General features: G+C 42.0%; 1 protein-coding gene across 1 annotated transcript in view; it reads left to right on the plus strand.

The window, feature by feature from the left end:
• Positions 1-23450, plus strand: part of FSTL4 (follistatin like 4) — a gene marked incomplete at its 3' end in the record, with an annotated part of 226337 nt that overhangs the window by 46936 nt on the left and 155951 nt on the right. The window contains exon 4 of the mRNA XM_082291254.1: positions 21026-21274. Coding sequence (XP_082147380.1) covers positions 21026-21274 — 249 coding nt within the window. The remainder of the gene's footprint in view (positions 1-21025; positions 21275-23450) is intronic.

The following is a 23450-nucleotide window of genomic DNA, read 5'->3' on the forward strand; positions in this document are numbered from 1 at the left end:
TGGTATAACATTTGCTTACCAAATGCCCTGGTTTTGGAGCCTTTCCATACTCATCTCCCTTTCCATACAGCTGTATACGTCTTCTCCCTCCCTATATCCAATTGGTTTTCAGCAGCAAGGGATTACATCATTCTATTCACATGGCTTCTGCTGTTGCTGTCTGTAAATTCTTGACTGTGACACTTTGACCTGTCCCTCTGGCTTTCAGGATTCCCAGGGAGCCAAGCAGTGACCAGCTCACATAACTGTATAGATCTGCAATTAAAGCAGTTTCAAATGCAACTAAACACATCAGGAAAAGATGTGCATAAACCCTCTATGTTTTTACTGTCTGTTTTTGATGTTTCCTTGTAAGTGCAGTTGTATTCTCCTGAAATGGGTTAACCTGATCATGAAAATGCTGCAAACAAGTCTCACCCATTAACCAGAGCTGATTAAACAGTGGCAAATAGATGCCACAGGCTATCAGGTTTTTGAATACCGTGGGGAAGTGGCTGCTGCACTTAGGAGAATTTTCTTTGACAGCACAATGTTGAATTTTGGCTCAATATTTGCTTGGAAATGTCCTGATCTGGTGCAGAAAGCAGAGTCTCCCAGCTGGGATCATCTTCACTGATGAGGAAACTAATTCTCCATCCACCAGTTGTGCTGTAAGGAAATCCCTATTCTCAGTGTGGATACGTTGAAGGGACCTTAAAGATGATCTTGTTCCAACCCCATGCCATGGGCAAGGACACTTTCCTCTAGACCAAGTTGCTCTAAGCGCCATCTAATCTGACCTTGAACACTTCCAGGTACAGAGCAGCCACAGCTTCTCCCTCCTAGTTCTTGTTTCCAGGGGCAGGAGCCCTGCCCAAATTACAGAGGAGATGTAACACAAAAAAGATCCTGGGAAATTAATAATTTTCTCTTCCCTCTTACCTATTTCCCTTTTTCACTGAGAAAATGCAACAGTTCTGGCAAAGGCTGGTGCAGCCTCTTCTGATGCTGATAGTGTCTGACGTAGCATTAATGTGGAGTCAGACATGGAAAACAATGCAAGTAGCATTGATTTGTTGTTTTCCAGGTTGGTTAAGTTGCTTCTGATTGAGGAAAGGGACTTAAATATATCTTGGCAGTCTGGAGGGAATACATACAACCAGGAGTTGTGTTTCCACAGATCTTAATGGTGACGCTCCCACACTACTTTCAGGGGATTCTGAAATTATTATTAAGGTTGGGACACCAATAATGCTTCCAGAAAAAAAAAAAAGGGGTTCTTAGTTTCCCTTGGGTCTCAGTGATCCTTATAGGTCCCTTCCAAATCAGGATATTCTATAATTCATTGTGGTAGGTTTAAATGCAGCATCTGCTATCCACATTCATGCTTTAACTCCACTGTCATCAAATTCTGCAGTTTACAAATTGCAAATTTTGATTTTTATATGAGGCAAAATGCAGGTGAAGATGAGCAGAGGTATTAAATGCAGTCTTATATAAATAACCAGAATTCTACACTCTTTTTGAAGGCACTGCTGGTGCTGCTGTACTGCTTTCTGCCAGTATCTGAACATCGAGCTCTGCTGGGCAGGGGGTTGTGCTGAGGCCTCGTGTAAGGGCTGTGATCCCCAGGTGTTCTAAATGGGAAAGGCATTGCAAGGCTCAGGAAGGGAAAGCCTTCATAAGGTGATTCTCAGACAACCCATTTTAGAAGGAAGGGTTTCATGAGTAGAATTGTTTTGTCCCTAAAATATTGTGGATTTAAAAGCTCCAAAAAATTTAAATACAATTTTTTAAAAGGAAAAGTATAAATTTTTCTGAAGTTTCAATTTTTTTGTGCTTCATTTGAAGTGAAAAAACCCTTTTTGCCATGTAACCTGGCTACACCCTGACTCCTGGGAACATCAGTCGGATTAATGTGATGGGGCTGAGACATGGGTGGGAATAGGTGAAGGAAGGCTGAGTCCTGCTGCTGCATTGCTCCTGCTGGTGCTGACAGAAGGTGGGGTGGGGAACCTTCAGTGCTGGTAAATCTCTGTTCCCTTGAGTTGCTGCCTTGGTGTGCCTCTAGTCATTTTGAGACAGTATGGAAGAGGATTAGGAATCATGAGCAGGAGGCAATGTACCAGGCAGAGGTGGATGTCCCAGGTGAGCAAGCTCTGGTGAGACGATTCATGTGGTCTGATGTTTGGCATGACCCAGCAGGACTTTGTCAAGGGTGCAGTGTGGGTCCTGGATCCCCTCCAAGGGCTGGTGCTCACCCAAAACATGTCGCATGGGAAGGTCAAGTGTGCATTTGTTCTGTGCTCCGGGGGACAGGCAATGCCAGGCTCCTTACGGTGGCAGAGGAAAACAGAAACGGGTTGTGTGTGCTGGAAAGCATCAATTTTGCTCCCCCTAAAGTACAACACTAAAATAAGCCTGGGACTGTAAGCTCCCAGTTGCTGGAGGAGCAGTTGTGTATCCTGGACTGCGCACCCTTGTGCTCCTCAAGCAGGTGAGACAGAGCCTGGCTTGTTCTTGGTGGGGGCACATCCAAGTGGGATCAAAATACTTTGTGGAATAATTCTGATTGTAATTGTAATGAAGGACTTCTTTTCCCCCAGGTCAGTGAGAAGTGCTTCTGTAGCAGGGATGCCTTGTTCTCTCTTGAGCATGATTTTGAGTGACTGTACCATCCATAGCCCTTGAAGAGCCCACGGGGATCATTGCAACACTATCAGCTGTTGTTGATAATGAGGCATCCATTGCTCTGCTGTTCCACATGGCTGTGAGAGGACTTGGGAAAAGATGATGGGATCCTTCAACAGAGAACAAGTTAAGGAATGTTTTAAAACCTTCATGCAGAGATACCCTTTTGTGCCTAAAGGAAGCTGCAGAAGTCCTCTGTTTGGATGTTCAAGTTGGAATACAGGATTTTGGTGGTTTTTCCGCTGTGTTTTCTTGACTCAGCCTTAGGCTGTCTAGCTCAGAGAGAAAGATTTTATCAAGTCGCTCATCTTATAAATTTCCTTGAAATGTTTTGCTACTTCCACATATGCCACTCGTTTTAACACTGTTGGTATAAGGTGGCAGCAGGGTTGCATACACTGTGTTTTCTTAGTCAGGGATAATGTAGTCCAGGCTTTTACTGAGCTTCATGGGCATGTAGTGGTTCAGGTGTTCAGAGAAGCGCTGGAAATGCCTATTTAAATTCTTCGCCAGGTACTGGAATAAAGAAGATAATCATAAATAAACTTAAATTATGATCTGCCTTCTTGGCAGATTTCTCTCCCCACCTCATGTAGCAGAAAAATCCATGTTGTAAATGCCCTGTGAAGCGCTTTCTGCTGGCAGTTCCCGTGGCTGCGTTAAAGGGATGCTCACTGCCATATTTCAAATCTTGGACACCTTTTATTTTCCTCACGCAAATGTGCTCCTGGGTGCAACTGGGAGAGAAAGACAGCAGTTTGTCTAGATGATGCGCTCTGCAAGCTCAGATAAGAATATCATGTCCTAGAAAAGAAAAGAAAAAAAAAGGTAAAAGAGGCCAGTAACTCAGGGATTCTGGTTCCTTCAGATAATATGAAGCATGCTCAGCACACCTGGGGATGGAGACCCATCTCCTGGGAAGCAGTGAAATTAAGAAGTGCTGGTGCTGCTGAAGGTAAGAGAGATTGAGGTCCTTCGGGTTTTTCTTGCATGAGGCTTCAGCTCTCCGCTGAACTTCCATATTCTGTTCTGAGAGACAGAAGGGAGGAGCTGTGTCAGTGTTACCTCTTGCCACCGTACCTGCTCCACTTTGTTGCTGACGTTGTCAGCTGAATCATGGCGGGGGTGGGGGGGGGAGGGGAGGCTAGGGGGGTGGTGGAAGCACCTTTTCTTGCTGCTTTCTGCTTACCAGGTTGTGTTTGAAGATTAAATTGGGACGTGTCTCTTCATCTTTGTGCCATGGACATGGATGTGCTGAATCTGCACATGGGATGTAAAAAAGAACTTTTTGACCAAAGATTCAGGCTCTGTGCTCATGCTTTATTTATTTTTTCTTTTGGCACAGCTTAGCCAGACTTGTCAGCTCAGCACAACAGGAAGGAAGCAAAAAAAACCCCTGAAAATCTGGTATTACAGCATTCACTGCAGAAAAGTGGTACTTAGAGTGATGATGGTGTCCTGGTAAGTGCAGGGTGCTGTGAAACCAGGTGAATTTTCATTAACACCTTTTACTTTAAGGATTCCTGTTTTCAAGTTCTCATTTGATTTCTGCAGAATTCCTCTGTTGAGAAGAGTTTTTCTGAAGAACAGGAGCCATAGCCAGACTGTAGGCTTGGCTTGTTTCTAGGTTGTGCATTGCCCCAGTTTAATTCTGCGTTTGTGGATAGTATAAGTTATATTATGCCTCTTCAGAGTCTTCCTATGACTAATTGCAGAGGGACTGATGAGACAGAGAATGGATTGGTTGAAAAAGCTGATTTGCAGGTGGGACTTTTGGCAGCCTCATTCCCAATGCCTGACCCTCATGGGATCCCTCATTTCTGTGAGTTTAGGTTTTCCACTGAAAACAGTATACTATGGGTGAGCCTGAGAATGGTGGGACAAAGCAGTCACTATTCCAGCTTTCTTTTGTTTCCATAAGAAATATTGACTGGTTTAGACTGAATGATCAATTAATACCCCACAGCATGCACACACACTGAATTAATTTGATAATCCCTTGTGTAAAGAAGAATATTTTTTGTTAGTATACAACAAGAAGAAATCATATCCTGTAATGGTAAATGTCATGATATTGATCAAAATTGGCAACAGCATCTCCAAAACTTGTTGCCACTGCTCAATACATTTTTCCTTTCTTTTGCCTTTCATTATAAAGGTACCTTTCAAAACCCACTGCATCACTAAATTTTTCAAGGTGTGGGGATTTTGTTGGTTCTTTCTTCCTTTTTCTTTTTCCTGCTGTTAGTACAAAGTGGTTTGTGCTTGACTGATCATTCCTGGTAAAATCCTGTGTGAAGCAAGCTGTTGGTGGGGCAAGGTGGGGGTACCCAGCTCAGGGAGGGGTTGCTCCATAGCGTAATGGAGCTAATGGCAATACAGCTGTGGGTACATCTGATGTTAAACTACCATTATTTAAACTTTATGATGTGAGAGACTGCCAACTCTCCCACTTGCAGCATATAAATTATGTCAATTGCTCATGCACTTTTTTTAACCCTGATTTCTCTTGAATTATGGATGATAGACAGGGCCAGAATTTGCTTTTAGTGTTCCCTTGTGACTGTGTGTGTGCTGAGTGCACTGAACAATCATAATCTCAGTGTGTGCAGTCAGGGGATGTGTAATATAATTTGGGCTATGACCATATAGCTTGTACCCTTACCATTTAGGGAGTTACGACATCTGAAACTCAGAGCTATTTTGGGGCAGGGTGGGTGCTTTGATGCCAGGTTTGACCCGCCGAGGCTGGAAGGTTTCATAGCTGTGAACTCTGCGTCCCTGATGGGTTTTTGAAAGCCAGTGTGATGTTCCCTTTCAAGACAGTCCTCCATTGTGGGGATTAGAGCCTGTCTTCCAGCCTTTATTGTGGGGAGGAATAATAGCTCCTGTCTGTAATGAAAATATTATGATTACCATGCTTTGAAGTTTTCCAGCCCAAATGTGTGGCGGTGAAGTGCATTCATCAAGTCATTCACTTAGTTGACTGAATACTCTTGTGTGGGTAGGGAATGGGTTTGCCTGGAGCAAATTAAAGCAGCACACTCCAAAGGTGATAGGGACCTGCCAAGCTGCAGGTCCCTTGTTGTGATTTTGATTATTGGTACTGCTCCTCTGCACGGGAAACCTTTTAGAAGGTATCAGTGCTGTGTGTGGATATCGTAGCACTTTTGTAGAAGCAAGTCAAGGCAGTGCTGCTTTTAAGATAATTTCTGCAGCATTTATTGAATAATGTGTGTTTTAAGGTGTACAAACGGCAGGTGGTTTTAAATTATATGGGGCAGCTACAAACAGTGTCTGCACTCCTGTTGCTGCATCTGGATTCAACATTAAATTAAGAGTCTTTTTTTTCTTGCTTAAATATGAAGAAAGCTTCACTCCCTGGCATATTGATTTTACAAGCATTAGCACTTTAATCAAACAGCTCTGAAGTGTTGCACTTCATTAACTGATCTTTAGGAGGAAAGTGCAAACTGTTTGCATTCGGTGAAGCCTGTCCTTGCTGATGGCACTCGAAATGCCCCGTGCTGGAAGACATTAGACATGAGTCGTGCTTGGAGTGGAGGCAGCAGAGCTCAGAGTTGTGGAAATGGCTGGGTGGAAGAAATGAGTGTAGTCAGGTGTTGTGGCAAGTGTTACTACAGGAGAACCCACAGCACTGTCAGGCAACAGGCTGCCCAGGGCAGTGGTGGAGTCACCATCCCTGGAGGGATTTAAAAGACATGTAGATGTGGCACTTGAAGACATAGTGTCATGATGGACTTGGCAGTGCTGGGGGAACAGTCAGACTTGATGGCCTTGGGGGCTTTTCCAACCTAAATTTTTCTATGATTCTGTGATTTCACAGAGAAAGTCTTCTAGGCTTGTGAAGCTGTACAGAAGCAAATCCTGGTTTAGCTCAGAGGAGATGGAGATGGGATGTAGAATTCTTTTATGTGGCCAAATGAATCCTCCTGCAGATCCTTTTGCAGAATGAGGTGCTGCCGTAGAAGCTCATGCAGCAGGACCAGCCAGCAGGAGCCAGTGGGAGTCTGGGCTGGACACTGCTTCCAGCTCTGCTGCCCACTGCTGCACATCAGGCTTCTGTGGGCACTTGGCTGCCAATATTACATTTATTATACGGTAATACTATTTACACGCATAATTATGAGGTCTTATTAATAGCAAGCATTGTATAATGAACACTTTTACAAATAATGACTTCATAATGTTGCCTCATTGCTTTAAAAGTGGCTAGAACATTACCTTATTAGAGTAATGTTTAAAATCTAAAGTATGCCATCAAAGTTTCATTTCCTTTAATATTTTCCTTATCCTCCTGTTTTCTTATTTTTCTTTCCACGCTTCTATTTTTGACATTTTGGCATATGCAGACAGTCACCAATAAGATATACTTACCAAAAGTACTGTGGAAGCATTTCCAAAGTATTGAGCCGTGTCTCTTCACAGCTGCAGTCTGTCACTGGCACACATACATGTAAAATACTGTTATGAGACCATTTAATGGGTGCAGTTCATTAAGAGAGGAGAGAGGGGTGCCTTCTTTTCCCTGCCAAGAGCCATGTGGTCCCCAAGATGCTTTGTGAGCACAGACCTCTCTGAAGAAAATCCCTTAATCCTTGGGTGAGCAAATATGATGGGAACGTTCTGTGCTTTGTTGTGTGCTATGATCTAACTGAGATTTAATGCATTCTGTGATGTCCCTGCTGTGGACTCCCTTTGGACCCTCTGGTACAAAACTCGGTGTTGGCAGGTTTTTTTCTGTATCCCAATTTATGCCTTCCAAGACTTTCAGGCTTTTTTTTTTTTTTAATTTGCACATGTGGAATAGTTGTGCTGGGAGAGATGCCCAGGAAGGGAAGAAATGAGATCTTTGGTTTTCCTCTCAAAAAACAGTATTTGCTTTAAGAGTATTGAATTATGATTCTTTCATACTCCCATCCCTCTGTTTAATAATTACGTATTTGCTACTGATTGTGTTAGATACATTTGCACCTCACACAATGGTATCTACTCCCACAGCAATATTTCAGTATAAATTCAACTGGAATTGCCAGTACAAATGTGTGTAACAAATCCAGCAGGAGGAAGTTTTGGACAGCTTTTGGGGCCCAGTAGCTCTCGTCTCATAAGGGAATTCAAACCCACAAAGCTGTCTCCTGTCCCACATTGTGCCTTTCCTTGCTGATCAGGGACACACACTGGGTTTTGACATAAAATATCCAAGAAAAATGGTCGTTCTCCTCACCCCTGAACTCCATCCCTGTGAATCCAAGCCCTGTTTATAATGGAGAGACATTTACATGGGAAGAGATGTTGTAATTTTTAATTGTTTTATATGTTTTAGCCACTAAAGTGGGCATTCTTGAGGCAAATAAGACTTTAACTCAGTGAACTTTGGGAAACTTGACTGCAGTTCAGGATCACTTCTGCCATCACACAGAGAGCAATTTGCCTTTTTCTCATTTTCCTTTTTCATCCCCTCTCCCCTCCTTGCCAGCTGGTCATTCACTCTATTTCACTGTGAGACCCAAGGGGGTTTTTTTTATTGACAGTCTCAGACCTCTTTCTCCCCCAAATGGGCACTGTGCATGTTCTTCCACCTGAGTAACCTGGAGGCAGCGATTTAGCGCCTGCAGGTCATGTTGGAGTCAGTAAATCACCCTCCAGCATCCCTGTGGGGACCTGCTCTGCAAAGGCAGCTCCCATTGGTGTCAGTGAGGATTATGAACATTAATAGTTGGCAGCTCTGGTTTGTCCATTAGGTAGAGACAAATATTTCCATTGAGAAATGCAAGTTTTTAAGTCAAAGCTGTGCTACATTATTTAGTGCAGAAAATTTTCAAATAACACCTTTTTCCTTTTTTTTTTTTTAACGTGAGTTCTATATCATGAAAAACCTCAGCTTGTAGCAGCTCTGAAGTTGTTTGAATCTCACATGCTGGGTGTTAATGGGAACAGGAGCAGCTGAACACATGCACATCAGTAGGAGACTCGGAAGCATAAAAATTGAATTCTCTCCTGCCTTTTCCTTTCCTATAGAGAAAATAGGCCCCATCAGTACAGAAAGCTTTGGCAAGGTGGTATTTACAGTCCAAGGCTGGAAAGCAGCTGCCATCCCCAGTGTGTTGTTCAGCAGAGGACTTCAATTTTCATTGCTGCCAGTAATCCTATTTACTGTGAGCACAAAATGCCAGTTGGATTTTGGCTGCTGGATGTGATGTTCTGTTATGAACGGGTTGAAGTAGTTTTGTGCTGCAGTGGGTCTGATGGAGCCACACATGGGGACGCACTGCCCAGCCATAGATGGGAACTGTCAGCCTTTTCCAAGCCATGGTGTGATGGGAAGAGCCAGGCAGGAGGGGATCAAACACAATTTTTGTCTCTAAAGCAAATGTTTTTGGAAGTAAACTTTTTTCCCCAGGCATTTCCAGTCATCCCTGCCATGCTGCTCCTGTATTTCTTTTGCAAGCTTTGGGCTCTTGTACTGCTGTACTGAGCTGCAGAATATTCCAGCATGCCAGACTGGCGGGGAGGCATTGGCAGGTCCCGGATGGGATCTGCAGAGTGGGAGGACCTGGGTGTGTTGTCAAAGGGCAGTACCAGCTGCTTCTCTGCTGATAAATTCATCACTTGAGCTCTATGTGCTTATGGAAAAGAGCTGTGTCCTTGGCATAGGATGTTCCTATTTACTCTTTGTATGTATGTATGTATGTATGTATGTATGTATTTATTGCCTTTACTCCTGTAGAGTCAAATGTAGTGACTCTCACTGCTTTTTTCCTTTCTGGTCAGTCATCCAGAGAGATTGGTGCAAACACTGCCCCTCTTTCCTTTCTTTTGGTCTGATTCATCATTGCCTTGTTCCCTCCAAGCTGCCTGAGAGCCCTGTGTGCTGATCCAAAGGGACAAGTGGCAATGACAGAGACTGGAGTGACAGACCAGGGAGTTTCTTGAATTGTCCCCCCTTTCTACAATGAGGAGATTTACTTCATTTTTCTAAGGCATCAAGGAAGGAGCTTGAACTATAAGCTGATAGAAAAGCCCAGTTCCAGTCTCCTATCAAAAATATGGTGCCTACCTGTTCTTGGCTCATGCCAGGCATCTCATCTCTCCACTTTGAACTGGTGCCACTGGTTTTCTGGGGTTTTCATGGCATTCACCATCTCACCTGTGTTCAGATGTAACCACTGTCTTGAGCTCCCAGGTGTCTGTGCTCACCTTGTGCTCCTCTCTTGGTGTAGTTGTGCCATATCCATGTGCATCAGCCCAACAACATGCCCTGCACCAAAATGCCTTTTGTTCTGTTCCCTTTCTTAAAGGAATAAAAAGCCCCATAATGCTGCCTTTGCCCAGTGTACTCTGATGTTGATGACTGATGATTGCTCCTAATTCCAGCTTTTTATCCCAAGCTTTTCGTCTTCTGCTATTAAATGTGACCCTCTTGTTTTCTTTTGGTACCTTTGTATTTGAAGGGAAACAGTGTTCAGTTGATTTTATCAGTTGTTGCTCATTTTTATTCAGTGTACACAGCACTTTCAAAGGGAAGGGAGTGAATACATGTACTCTTACTTTACATCGACCCTTTCAGATCCAGCTCTCCCCACGCTTTCCTGGTGTGGGTGACTGAGGAGTGCTCCCACACTCCTCAGGCTGCTGTCTTTGTTTGGCAGCAGGATAAATCCTGGATGGACTCTTTGCATGGCTGTGGACGAGCACTGATGCCATGGAAAGGAAAAAGCTCATTGTGGGGTGAGGGGAAGGGGCTCTGCCCTCCTGGGTAATTTCCCAAACCAGATGCCCAGCTATACAAACTAAGAAAATTCTGATTAAATTAAAACTGTTTGAAACAAAAATACAGCCATTGCAGAAACCCCTAATCAGTTATGGATTTTTATGTATTTTTTTATCTCCTCTTAATTTTTCTTTTTAGATTGTGAGTCTCAACCTGAAAAACCAGTGATATATTCTACTCCTAACAATAAAAATAAAATCAGCTAATCTTAGCATTTTGGTACTAATGCTCCATTTCTGCACTGATACCTTCAGAGCCAGTTTTAACATTATATGAAGTTTAAAGGCTTTTCACTTTCAAAATAGCTTTTTAGTAGTTTTTTTTCATCTTACTGTGTTATCCTTTCAGTAGTTTTGGTAGCCAATAACTCTTCCATCAGGTAAATGCACTTCAAAACGCTTTCTTCAGCACAGAGCAAATACAGAGAGAGTAAAAGGTTTGTAATGCAGGAGAAATGGCATTAATTCTGCTGTCCTCCTTTGTAGAAGAGCACAGGGAAAAGTAACTGCTGGAGGGTAAGTGGGGATAAAAACGATGTCTTTTTGTTGAATTTAGGAGTTTAAGATGTTGATGCATATACTTAACACTGCTTGGTGCAGGTTGGGGTGATGTGGCAGGACTGGGAAAAGACTGTGAAGGTGTACTGGGCTATTTACTTCAGGAGTAGGAAGTGATCTTGAAATCTCATATTCAGAGAGATAAATCTTTAGTCATAGTCAGGGTAATTTCCATTATTGATGCAAAAGTGAAATTCTCAGGGAGGGGGTGAGAAATAGATTTGCCCTGGGGAGAGAGCCTCAAAAGGCTGGGTATTAACAATGGCTGTTAGGTCTAACGGGCACTTGCTGACAGACTCAAGGGGTTTATCCTATATGAGATGAAGGTTTCCATGTGTTAACATTGTCTTCAGATGGAGTTAAAGAAAATGGTGTGTCCACAAAATACCGGTGTCCTGGAGTTTCATGGCGTGCTGGATTAGACAACAAATAGAAAATTAAACAAGTGGAGAATTACAAAAGTAGCACTAGGTGCACAATACATGCATGCAGTTGCTTTAAAAATAGTGTTTCTCCTTATTTCTTAGTCTTGGAACAGAAATTCATTAACAATAACAGAGAATGGGAAAGAGGATTGCAAATTGTTATTGATCGGTGTTGGCCTGTTGAGATGTTTCAGTCTGGTTTCAAGCTCCTGGAGCATTTCCTGCTCACGCTCGCTGACCAGCACTGAATTAAACCCTGGGACACTGCAGTCTCTTGTGCTAGAGCAAGGGGAACTGCTGGGGCACATCTGGAGTCAGGAATTTGGGGGGGATGTTCGTATTTTTTTAATATATGTTGGTAACATTGCAATTAAAAGCAACTTGCTCTGCCCAGCCATGCACACACCTGAGTGCAGCTTTTGCTCCATGGCTTGGCTTGAGCAATGATCTGAGAACAACCTTTGAGTTGCTGAGCAGATGCCACCATTGAGCAGAACTGGGTTCATTTTAGGGTTATCTTCAGTCTCAGTGCAATATGTACATTTGTCTTCATGACTGTCCCATTGGAAGATGTTGAGTTTGTTTGGATTTGCTATCATTCAGATGTGTTTTGTTCCTGAGTTTTTATGAACCATAACAGACAAGCACTGCATAATGTATATAGAGAACATTTTAAAGGCACATCCTGTTCTTAGTAATTTTTAAAGGCAATCCCAAGGTGGGATGCAGTCCTGGACATGCTGCCAGCAGTGTGCCTCACATGTTGGCCTTGCACCATCCCTGGAAGTGTTTAAGGCCAGGCTGGATGTGGCTTGGAGCAACCCGGTCTGGTGGAAGGTGTCCCTGCCCATGGCAGGAGGGTTGGAACAAGATGATCTTTAAGGTCTGTTTCAACCCAAACCATTCTATGATTCTAGGAAAACTATTTTATAAGATATCCTTTCTTCTGTGTCCCAATGCAGATATAAAACATCTTTCTTCAGTATTTGTGTGATTGTTATTCTCCCCATAATGGACCTATTTGGCTCCTGCCTCACACTTGGGCTATATGGTAACACTTCGGCACTCATAATCTGTGAGGCTCTAAGGCATCTAGTTGGGAAAACGTAAATGAAATGTCTTGGGGAAAAAAATGTGAAAAGACACTGTGCAGCCTCAAATGTTTCAAGCTGGAGGTTTATGCTGATTTAGGTGTGATGCAGGAGGGGCGCTAATCCTTTTGCTGGGGCTGCTCCTCAGTCAAGGAAAGTGTCCATGAGTAAAATACAAGTTTTGCTTTACCCAGGAGAAAAAAACACCCAAACACAAAACACCTGCACTAATACAAATCCCATTACAACTAAATAGCTTTAATATTTTGTCCCCTTTTATTTCCAGCAAATGTCAACTTCTACAGAAAGGCATCAGTTCTCAGAAACAGACTCACAAAGTGAATCCAGTCCCTAATTTTCACGCAGAGCTGTCTGCCTTCCTTTATGTGTAGTAGTAAATGACAGAAGTGTTGCAAGTTGTACATAGATGCAACTATTGATAGATTCCATCTGGAAGCTTTTACCCTTGTAAATTAATCTGCTTGGGATGAAGGGGCAGGAGAAGGAAGTGACAGTAAAAGACTCTATAGATTCATTTTCTCAATAGACCTGAGTTGTTCTTTGAATTACCATCCTAAAGATTTTTTTCCCCCTTCATAGTATGGTCTACCTTATCTCCAGTGACGGGATCAAGCAAGGAGGGCAGATTTAGATTAGATACTTGGAAAAAAATCTTCCCTGTGAGCATGCTGAGGCCCTGACACTAGTTGCCCACAGAAGCTGTGTCTGCCCCATCCTTGGAAGTGTTCAAGGCCAGGCTGGATAGGGCTTGGAGCAACATTGCCTAGTGGAAGGTGTCCCTGCACATGGCAGGAGGTTAGAACAAGATGAGCTTTAAGGTCGGTTCCAACCTGAACCATTCTGTGATCCTGTGATTTAATTACTTTATATTGAGCTTGTAGCCACTGCCAACCTCCATCCTTTTCTATCTCATGTTTCTACCTCTTAATACAGCTTTGGGCTGAGTTTAAACGAAGCTTTAAAGGTGTTCATCAAGAACATGACTTCATTTGTAAGGTTGAAGTGTGTGATATGCACCTCTTAAAGAAAAGGAAATGCTTCTGGAAGTGCTGACACTATGGTGACACTAATGGAGGGTTCTAACCTGTCATGGTGAAACCTCCTGCAGTGGTATTTGAACAGTTTGGTGCAAGTCAGATGATTTTTTAATTTACGTAGAGCTGAGTTATTACACAAAGAGTAGTGTAATAAGGAAACTGAATGGGTATTAATTATAAATATCTTCCAATTAAAAATAAATAATCAGGATAATGTTCTTTTTTTTGATACAAACAGAGTGATGAGCTGTCTTTCTGCTTCTGTTCTTGGGCCTCAATGGGCATTATAAACTGATGTCTGAATGAGAAAATAAGTAGGAAAATAGAAAGGTCTATCTATCCAATCTGAAATAACATTGTGTTTGTGCATATATAAGGGTAAAATAGGCATACAATAAAAAAATTTATTTATTTTCTGATAAATGGTCTTATCACAAAGTAGTGAGTGAAAAAATAGAAATGAAGAGATTTCTGTGAGACTGAAGAATGCTCCTCAGATGGGACCTAGGTGTCTTTTGGTTTTGAACCACTGATAATACTACCAGATGTTTTTACATAGGTGTTGTAAGTGATGGCCAGGCATGTTCCCTGCCATTGCAGCATGTCCCACTACACTTAGTTTATCGATTTCACCCTCCTCCAAGTAGAAATTATCCAAATGAGGGTAAAATTGTGAAAATTGTGGAATCAGATTTTGAAAAGTAGGTGGAAGCGAGAGACTTCTGCTTGGTTCCAAGGAGCTTTGGGGGCAGCTGTGCAAAGGTCTCTGGGTTCATGGTGATGGTGGAGGAGCCAGGGGAGGTGTGAGCATCTTGTGGGGGAAAGCCTTGGGTTGTGTGTCCAGGAGGAGAGGGGAGCGGGGAGCAAACCAAAGGCAACATCCATGGCCAGATTTAATGGTTAACAGCTGGGAAAGATCCAGGCTGTTCAGCTTCCCTTCAGGAGCTCCACTGGTAATGTAATTGGAGAAATCGACATGAAAACAGGCAAGTCATCTATAGTTATTTTATTATTGGATTGTAACCTCCCCCTAGTATCTGTCACAAGAATTTCACTGAAGGAATAGCATAAAGATACATGACACAAAGGATAAAAGCCCACTGAAAACAAGGAAGGGAAGCTGGGCTGGTCCTGAGAGTAGGAGTGAAGAAATAGGACAGACACAAGATTCATGAGCAAGATTAAAGGCAGCAAGACTGATTTTGAGCAGTGACCCATGGGAATTTTATTGCCTTCCTTCCAAAGAATCTATTCATTTGATATGGAGTATCATACCAAAGGAACCAAAGTATTAATGTGATCTATTCCCTCCAGATCTGAGACTGTAAATTTTCAGCCTTTTTTTGGGCTGTGGAATACTGAGAAAATGAAAACCACAATCAAGTAAAATACATGTGAGTGCACATGTGCACGTGCATAAGCACGTTGCTACTATGCTTCACTGGGTTTCTCACAGCACTGGAAATATGGGTACCCAAGGAAACATTGAATTAAATCACAGAATCATGGAATGGTCTGGGTTGCAAGGGACTTTAAGGCTCGTCTTGTTCCAACTCCTCTGCCGTGGCTGGGTATACCTTCCACTAGACCAGGTTGCTCCAAACAGTGTCCAGCCTGGCCCTGAACATTAATCCTTCTGATAAATGCAGGAAATGTATTAATCTTCTGCTAAAATTGTGCTGTTTCTTGTCCAGCTGGTTGTGAGGACCTGCTAAGCAGCTCACAAATGCAGGGAGAGGTGTGATGCCAATGAGGACTGCACAAACTTATATTTGTGTCTATACTTGCTGCACAGGAGTAATGTAATAAAATTGCCTTCAGTGTGCAATACCTATCAAAGATAAATTAAGATAAACATTTAATAAAGAGCAATTCTATGAATTGCCTCTTTGTCGGCTCTTTTGAGAAGAGAACAATCAGGAAAATTGTGCATGGTAAAGTTTCATGTCAAGGATCTAAATATATATGGTCTCATACCTGGGTTGGTGTTTCTTCCTCAGTAATCTCTGTGTATGTTTTACATAGTTTGGATCTTTTCATCTCTACGTGTCTTTTGTCTCTTTTTTCCTGTTAGTACCCTCGCAGACCACAATACCATCCAAAAATAATATTTGATTAAGCTTTTGATCTCATAGTGGTTAGATGGATTTGAAATGGGGCAAAATTAGGCTAATCACACTAAGAATAGCATAGTTACTTCTGATTTTCAAATGCCTTTTCATGATATGACCTCCAATGGTTTTCAGAGTTCTAACCGATACAGAAGGTAACATTAGTTCCCATTTTCAGATGTAAAAATTGATACAGAAAATTTTTCTATAATATTGAGTGCTTCCTTGGTGTTGTTTGCCGAATAACTGCTTGCTGTTATTGAGCTTCTGCTGAGCAATTACAATTTGTTTTCATTTGATATTAAATTGCACAGACAGATTAAGCAGTTCCCTTCATTGTGGTGTCCTTGGTGCAACTATTTGTCACAACCCTTCTTTCCAGAGTCTATTTTCCTTTCCTTTTGGGGTTGGTTTTATTTTTTAAAACTCTGTGAATCCTCCTGAAATCACATGACTGTGTGGGAAGTCTTGCTAATTTTTGTTGCGAGGAGGATTTCCGTATTATCCTGCCTTTTGTTTCATGTAGAGCCTTTAATATGGTGAAATGATTGATTCTCTGTCTTCCTCTTCCAAGGCTGATGAGTCCCTCTCCATCCTGCTCCAAAATGTGCACAAACACACAGAGTTGTCTCGTGCATCTTGAAAGAAAATAGTTTGTATCTGTAGCAATCATATGCTTGAAACATATTTTATTCTCTGTGTTATTCTCCAGGACAAGTCACCATTTTTGCTTTATAACAGAGACAATGAAATTGCTGTTGCCTTGCCCAGGTGATTTACCACGTCTTCTCTGCCTCTCCACTCTCACGTCAGGCATGCAGTGAAAAACCCAGAAACTCAAGAGCAGACAATTATGAAATTCCTGCTTTGTTTCCTTTCTTACTGTATTGTGGCAGCAGCAACAAATGCAGCGCACAATTTGCTTGCTGATCATAAGCTAGGCTCAATATGCAACTCAACTTTGGTTGCTTCCAACCATGAGGTACTCAAGATCTACTTAAGATGTGCTGTTAAGGCAGGTTTAGGAAGCTGTGCTGCAGCATCTGACTTTGTGTCATCAGCAAAAATGAGTTTTGTCAAGGGAAATGTGTGGCTGTGTATAATCTGTGTGTGAATAGATGTATGTAAATACACACTTGAACATCTGTGTGTATCACTGTCATAGAGTTTGATTTTATTTTTATTTTAATGTAACACTTGCAAGGTGCAGCATTGCCTTGGAAGGACTTGGTACAGAAGCTTCCAGTTTCAGTCATATATAATTAAAATTTCTAGTTTTAGCCCTGGTTCTGATGTAATGTCTAAACTTCTTCCTTCAGCAATAAACCTGGATGCCCAGCTGCCTGCTGGAGCTCACTGTTACTTGAGGGCAAAATCGCTTTTTACATGTAAAGGTAGTAATTTACACTTCTGCTATAAATGAGCAGTGATATGATAGAGCTGTTTGGTTTTTGAGTTTGCTATCTGTGGTGGGTTTGTCTGGTTGGTCCTAAGTAAAACCAGTACTTGTCCTGAACCCAACCTTCCTTTGGGAGTTTTGAGGAAGTAAGGAATAGGTTTGTATTTGGGAGTGAAGAAAAAAAAGCACGTGAGCCTTAGTTTGATCTGTAACACATTTAGTGGTGTGCAAAAGGTAGATGAGGTCCTTGTCTGTAAGAATTATTGAGCCGTTAGAGGATGTGCGTTCTCCAGCATGGCAGGAACATCTTAATTTCCTCATTAAAGTCTTTGAGATGCAGGCAGCCTGTTAGCCAGCCTTTTGAAATTCCTGAACTCAGTTATTTCCTTCCTGTACCAAACTCTTGTCAGTTTTCCACTGGAACTCCAAATTTCTCAGGGGCAACTGGGAGCTAATTTGAAAAGTCAAGTGTGTTCATGGATGTATGAGACTGGGCTTCCTCTGTCCATCCTTCTGGCTTTAATACAGTGTAACACCTCAGACTCTAGCCATGTTGAGTATAGTTAATCAGTGTTGAAGAGTGGCTTGTTTTGCAAAATGATAAATTTTTAACCTATGTAAATTACTTTCTTTGCAACTAATAAATTGAATAAATTATGCCTTTTCCATGCAGTACAGTGGGGCTCATAAATACTTTGTGCAGGTAGTTGGTAGTTTCACTTGATTACCTTTCCCATTTCTGTTTTTGATAATCCTTGTAAGAGTGAGGAATTCAGACACTTTTAATAGTTCTAAAAAAAAGCAGTGGAAGGCATGTTTCATGCCTGTGAGGTGCACACCAGGGTCCTGCCTGTGGGATCCACCTTGATGCAATCAAGGAAAGTCCTTTTCCCTGGCTCCTGGTGCTGCTCCAGATTAATTAGTTACTTGGATAAAGATAACAGTGCTTGTACAGTCAAACACTTCCTTTCCTCTCCATTTACACTGCTCTGTTCTGTTTCACACCCTGTTGCTGTCCTTGCTGGGCAGAGGGTCCATTGGTACAGCTGAGTGAGCTTGTGGGGAACTTCAGTTCTTCAAAGGATTATGCAAAAGATAATTGCATTAAAGAGCTGCTGTCAACATTACGGGGTTCTGGCAAAGAAAACCCGTGTTAGCACTCTGCTTGCAGACAAACAGATTTCAGAGGACTTGGACTAGGAGAAGTACATCAGGATTCCCGAATACTTGAATATTTCCTTCCTGGTTGTTTGAGGGGTATCTTTCTTATCTCCTTACCAAACTAATCTGTTTAACCAGGAGTTGTCTGTCCGGGAACACAGAGTAAATTAAACTGTGAACAAAATGGATAAGGCATAAATATAGCCAGGGTTTCTGGGGTTTTTCCAAACTAACCAGGATGGATGAAGGAAAAAATAAGTATTTTGTATTTTTTTATAAGCTGGTTCTTTAACAAATTTTTGATGTATCATTAAAAAACTTAAAAATCCCATTATAATAAAAAAGTTTGTCTTCAGTTATGCAAATTTTATATTAAAAATCAAAATACCAAAAATACTTGAGTCTCCTAAGAGCGTTTTTGCTGCTGTCAGGACAGGGTGCAGCTGTCACCTGCTCAGATGTGACCTGGTGCATTAAATCAGAGCAGGCCACCTTGAATGAGGAGGCAGCAATAACCTTCAGTGAGATGCATGACACAGTCCTTGGCTGGTGCAAGCTCTGAGAGATCAATTTTTAGTGATCAAGGCAGCCCACAAAGGTCTTTGCTGTAGTTTTACCTCAATTACATTTATACAGATAATAGCTCCTGAATCTTGATTTTTAAATAGCTCTCATATCAATAACAGTCTCCAAAATATGAATTTTGAGGCACATTGAGATGGAAAAGGCAAGTGCCTGTACAGATGCAGGTCCTGCCACTGAGAGGAACAGGATGCTTGACCAGAGCTTCCTCATGTCTTCATGCTTTGGGCTGCTCTGATTTAGAGCAGGCGCTAATACAAAATATGGCCTTTACAGATCTCCCTGAGGTCACAAATTTCCATTTCTGAGGATAATTTGCAAAACTTATGGAACAATTAGTAAAGTAAGTAAAGAATAGTCAGATACTCTTTCCACGGACTGTACTTTTTGCACTGCTCAGAGATGCTTTGACCTTCTAGTTTATTACAAGTCAGGAAAAGTCAATATTTCTTAGCTTGCCAAGTTGGAGGAATTTTAATGAGTTATTGAGTCAAATAGTTAATCCTCCAATAACAGACTTTTTTTTCCCTTTTAGATTTACAGTGATAAAAACAAAGGCTTATTGGGGAGGAGGAAAAACGGGGTTTTGTTAGAAACTCTTGCTTGTCTCTGCACGTGCTTTAACCCCTTGACCATGAGTAGATGAAACAGAGCTTCAACATGGAGGCATTTTATATTGGCATGAACTGCTGGGCAGGCAGGGGCTGTGTTGATGTTAGCAGGGAATTTAACATGATAAAATGGGATTGAAGTAGCTGGTACTGATGCTCCTCACTCCTTTTACATGGGATGAGGTGCTATGGATGAGATCTGGTCTGTGCTCCTACGCTGAACTGTTTGGCTGCTGGAAAAGTCTGTTAAGGGGAGAGCCCTGGGTGCACCTTAGAGGATGTTGTAGTGCTCCAGTTGTTGCAGGATGTGTTCCACTGAGTGCTGCAGCACATCTGGAGTAGTGCTTGCACTTGAACATCCTCTGAGAGCTGACACAACCAAAACCTTTCCAAGAGCCAAACCTGCATGTGGTAAATGTAGAGAAAAGGGATTTGCTTCCAAACCATCTTGCTGGTCCAGACTGAGTCCCTGGCTCAGGGGCAGCCAGTGTCTCTGGCTGTTGGAAGGCTGTGCAAGGCTGTCAGTGGGTTTTGCACAAGGAAATGCTTATTCCTGCTATAATTATGCCTTTTGCAATTCCGCTTTGTAATGCTCAACTTGGTGTACTCCAATTAGCATAGAATAATCTAATTTCCTGAAACTCTCTTCGTTGAGTGTAATGCTAATTATTGCTCTGAGTGGCTTTTTTGGAAGCACCCTGTCCTGTGTGAATTATTGTAATGGTCTCCGTAAGCCTTTAAGTGAGGAAACTTCATAAGCAGAAAATGTTACAGCACAATGGCAGCTTCCTTACCCTTTTAATAGTATCAAACAGCAGATAGCACAGTAATACTCAGAATATCATATCCAGTGAATTCTTAATAGTAGAAAGTTATTTTTCACTATATGTCATTACTCAGAGTGTAGGAATAGGTACTGATGGTCGTTTTTACGATGACTAGCATTTTCCCATAACATTCCCTTCACTGTATTCAGTAACATTCCTTTCAGTAATGGTCTTTCTTGGGGGTTATTTTTTCCAAAGCTTTCAGCAGTTTTTTGTCTGAGCTTTCCTTGAAACCTGTGTGAATTTTAGCTTGGAGGATACTCTGCTTCTGGGTGGAAGCTTCTGACTCCCAGGGTGGGAGTTGGACTCTAAATGTGGACGGGAGCTGAGTGCTGGCACTTAGGGCACTTTGCTGAGTTTTGTGGCTGGAGTAGTGTAGGGTTTCAGAATTGCTTTCTGTATGTAACTCACAGTCAAAGTGTGAGCACGGAAGTGCTCTCACTGGGTTTTATTCTAGGCTCTAGCATCGTGAAGAGCTAAAAGAACAGAGGGCCATGTGTCCACCACTTTCCAGTAAAGCACTTCGAGCACATGCTCAGTGTTGTGATAAGGGAGAGCTGGACGTCTGGGAGTGCAGATCTGAGCACTCCCTTCAAGCTGCTGCTGTTCAAAGGGGAGCATTTTTTACTTCCAAAACCTTTGTTCCTTCTGCTCCTGTCAGGGCTGTGGTGCTGCAGCAGCCACGTGTGGTCTGTTGAGGCAAATGTGGCTCATGATGGCATTTTCTGCTCTTCCCAGTGCTCTACGGACAGGATGGCCTGCATGCATCCTGTGAGAAGAAGTACTGCGGGCGGGGCAGCAAGTGTGTGGTGAACAGGGACACGAACCAGCCTGAATGCAGGTGTGTTGAGGATTGCAAGTCCAGCTACATGCCCGTCTGTGGATCTGATGGCAGGTTCTATGAAAATCACTGTCAGCTGCATCGAGCCTCGTGTCTGCAGAGGAAGAAAATCTACATTATCCACAGCAAGGACTGTTTCTTCAAAGGTAGGCCATTGTTGAAAATAAATACTTCTGTAGAGCTTTCATCACTTGTCGTAATCCTCGTAAATGGCTGAATGGTATGTTTTATTTCTAACAGCTAAATTTTTCAGGGATGATTTATTCCAGGACAGCAGAGAACATACACAATGTTTTATGCAGGTATTAAGCCCCTGAGTGCCATCACCATGCAAAATGTAATCATACCGGGAACTGGTAAATAATTAACATCACTGTATGCATTGTGTGCACTGTAGGTGTGCTGCTCAGTACTTTCAGCTGCCAGTGTAATAACTTTTTACAATCCAATTCATTTGAAAAGGCTTTGAACAAGACAAAGATGTTCAGAAAAAGTAGAAGGTATAAACAAAATTTTGCTGCAACATTAAGAAACAAAAACCTAGTTAGGCAAATGACAGGCAAAGGAAAGGATCTGTTTAAATGAAATTAGAGGAGTGGGGACAGATGTTAAATAACTTCAAAGACAGTTCTGGTTACCAGTGGCATGCATACATCGGGAGCTCTTCTACCAGTTCAATAGCAAATTTCTTTGTCATTATTGCACCAAATCCAGTCCATGTCTTTCCCATTAATATTTTGTATGCCATGTACCATCCTGTCATCAAGAGAGACTGCAGGAGTAGGAGCGTGTGATAAAATGCCAGGGAATGGAAGAAGTTGTAAATTATTTTACTTGAAAGCTCATTGTCAAATATGACTCCATACACCTACAGGAAGATTTAGGTGGGTTGTTGCAAGTGTATCCAGTGACATTTACGTGATCAAATATGAAAATAATTCCTTTATCTTCAGTTCACTTAAGCCCCCAAGGAGATTGGCTGTATATAGAGCTACCCATCACTAGTTCTTCTTTACTAACATGATGCTAGAAGAGCCTGTTTAAGAAACAGGAGCCCATTTGAAGAGTCTCATTAATATGTCCTTGTGATACCCATTGGAGATAGAAAAGCATTGTTCTTCTTGTGTCTTGGGGAAGACTTGGAGACTGTGACAAAAATTTTTCCAGAGGTATGTAGGCACTGCTTTGCAGTGCATTGCAAAGTCTCATTTGTTTTGAAGATCTGGATGTAGAGAGGACAACACAGCTGGTCAGAGCATTGTCTTGGTAAACACCCTGGGTTAGTTTGTCACAGGCAGCCTCTAAATTTACCAAAGCGGGTAATTAGAATCAATAGACCTTATATGAAGTTAATCATAGAGAGGGGTCACCCAAAGGCATATTTCAAGCACATGAGCATATCAAGGCAAAGAGGAATTTTTTGCTTGTCACATTAAAAAAGAGCATTTAAAAAGGACACTTGTGCCTTGCTCCAACTGCTGTGCTTCTGCCTCTGGGTATCAAGTCAGATCAGGATAAGGATCAGGCTGGAAACAGTGTCCATCCTTGAGTAAGATGCCGCCGGGCTTCTGCATCATGACAAACCTTGCAAAGAAAGGGGAAGTCTTAATTTCAGAGATGCTCAGCACCCCCCACTCGATTCAGGGGATTTTCTTCCCCTGACTACCAAAAAACAGTCTTCGGGTTTTTCATTTTTGACATTACCCACCTTTTTATGACAGTGCTTCTGGCCTGGGTTTTTATTCATTCCTTATTGCATATAGTGTTAAAGAAAATGAGTTCTTATTGCAGTAATCAGCCCCTGCAGTGGCTGTATTATACCTAATGATACAATGTCACGCATGAATACCTCCCTGAGCACACCATGAAATGATGTCAGAAAGTAGGAGTTTTGTGTCCCAGTTTAAAGTAACCCTCGAACTCTTGCCAGGGAGCACTGCTTAAATCTGTTTTTCAGCAGAATAACAGCTTTATGGAAGGGAAGAGAGAAACAAGCTCACTTCTCTTCCCACGTGAATAAATAAAAATGTACTTCACACCTCTGTCTGCAGAGATAACATACAGAAAAAAGTTTACCTTAAGTGGGGAATAATCCCACAGAGTGGGACTCCATAGAAATACTTGGCTTCAGCCCTTTTTTCTGACATGCGGTTCCTGAGTAACCTGTGTATCTCTCTGTTTATTGGTACTTTAGTCTCCTATTTCTAAATCAAGAATGACAGTGGTTTCTTTTAAATCAAAATTTTCAGTCAGCAATTAAGGTACAGGTTTTTAAGCACCATTATAACTGTAACATGAAGTGTAAGATTTTGACTGGAGAAA

Source organism: Coloeus monedula (assembly GCF_965178545.1).
Source record: "Coloeus monedula genome assembly, chromosome: 15".
Taxonomy (NCBI): domain Eukaryota; kingdom Metazoa; phylum Chordata; class Aves; order Passeriformes; family Corvidae; genus Coloeus; species Coloeus monedula.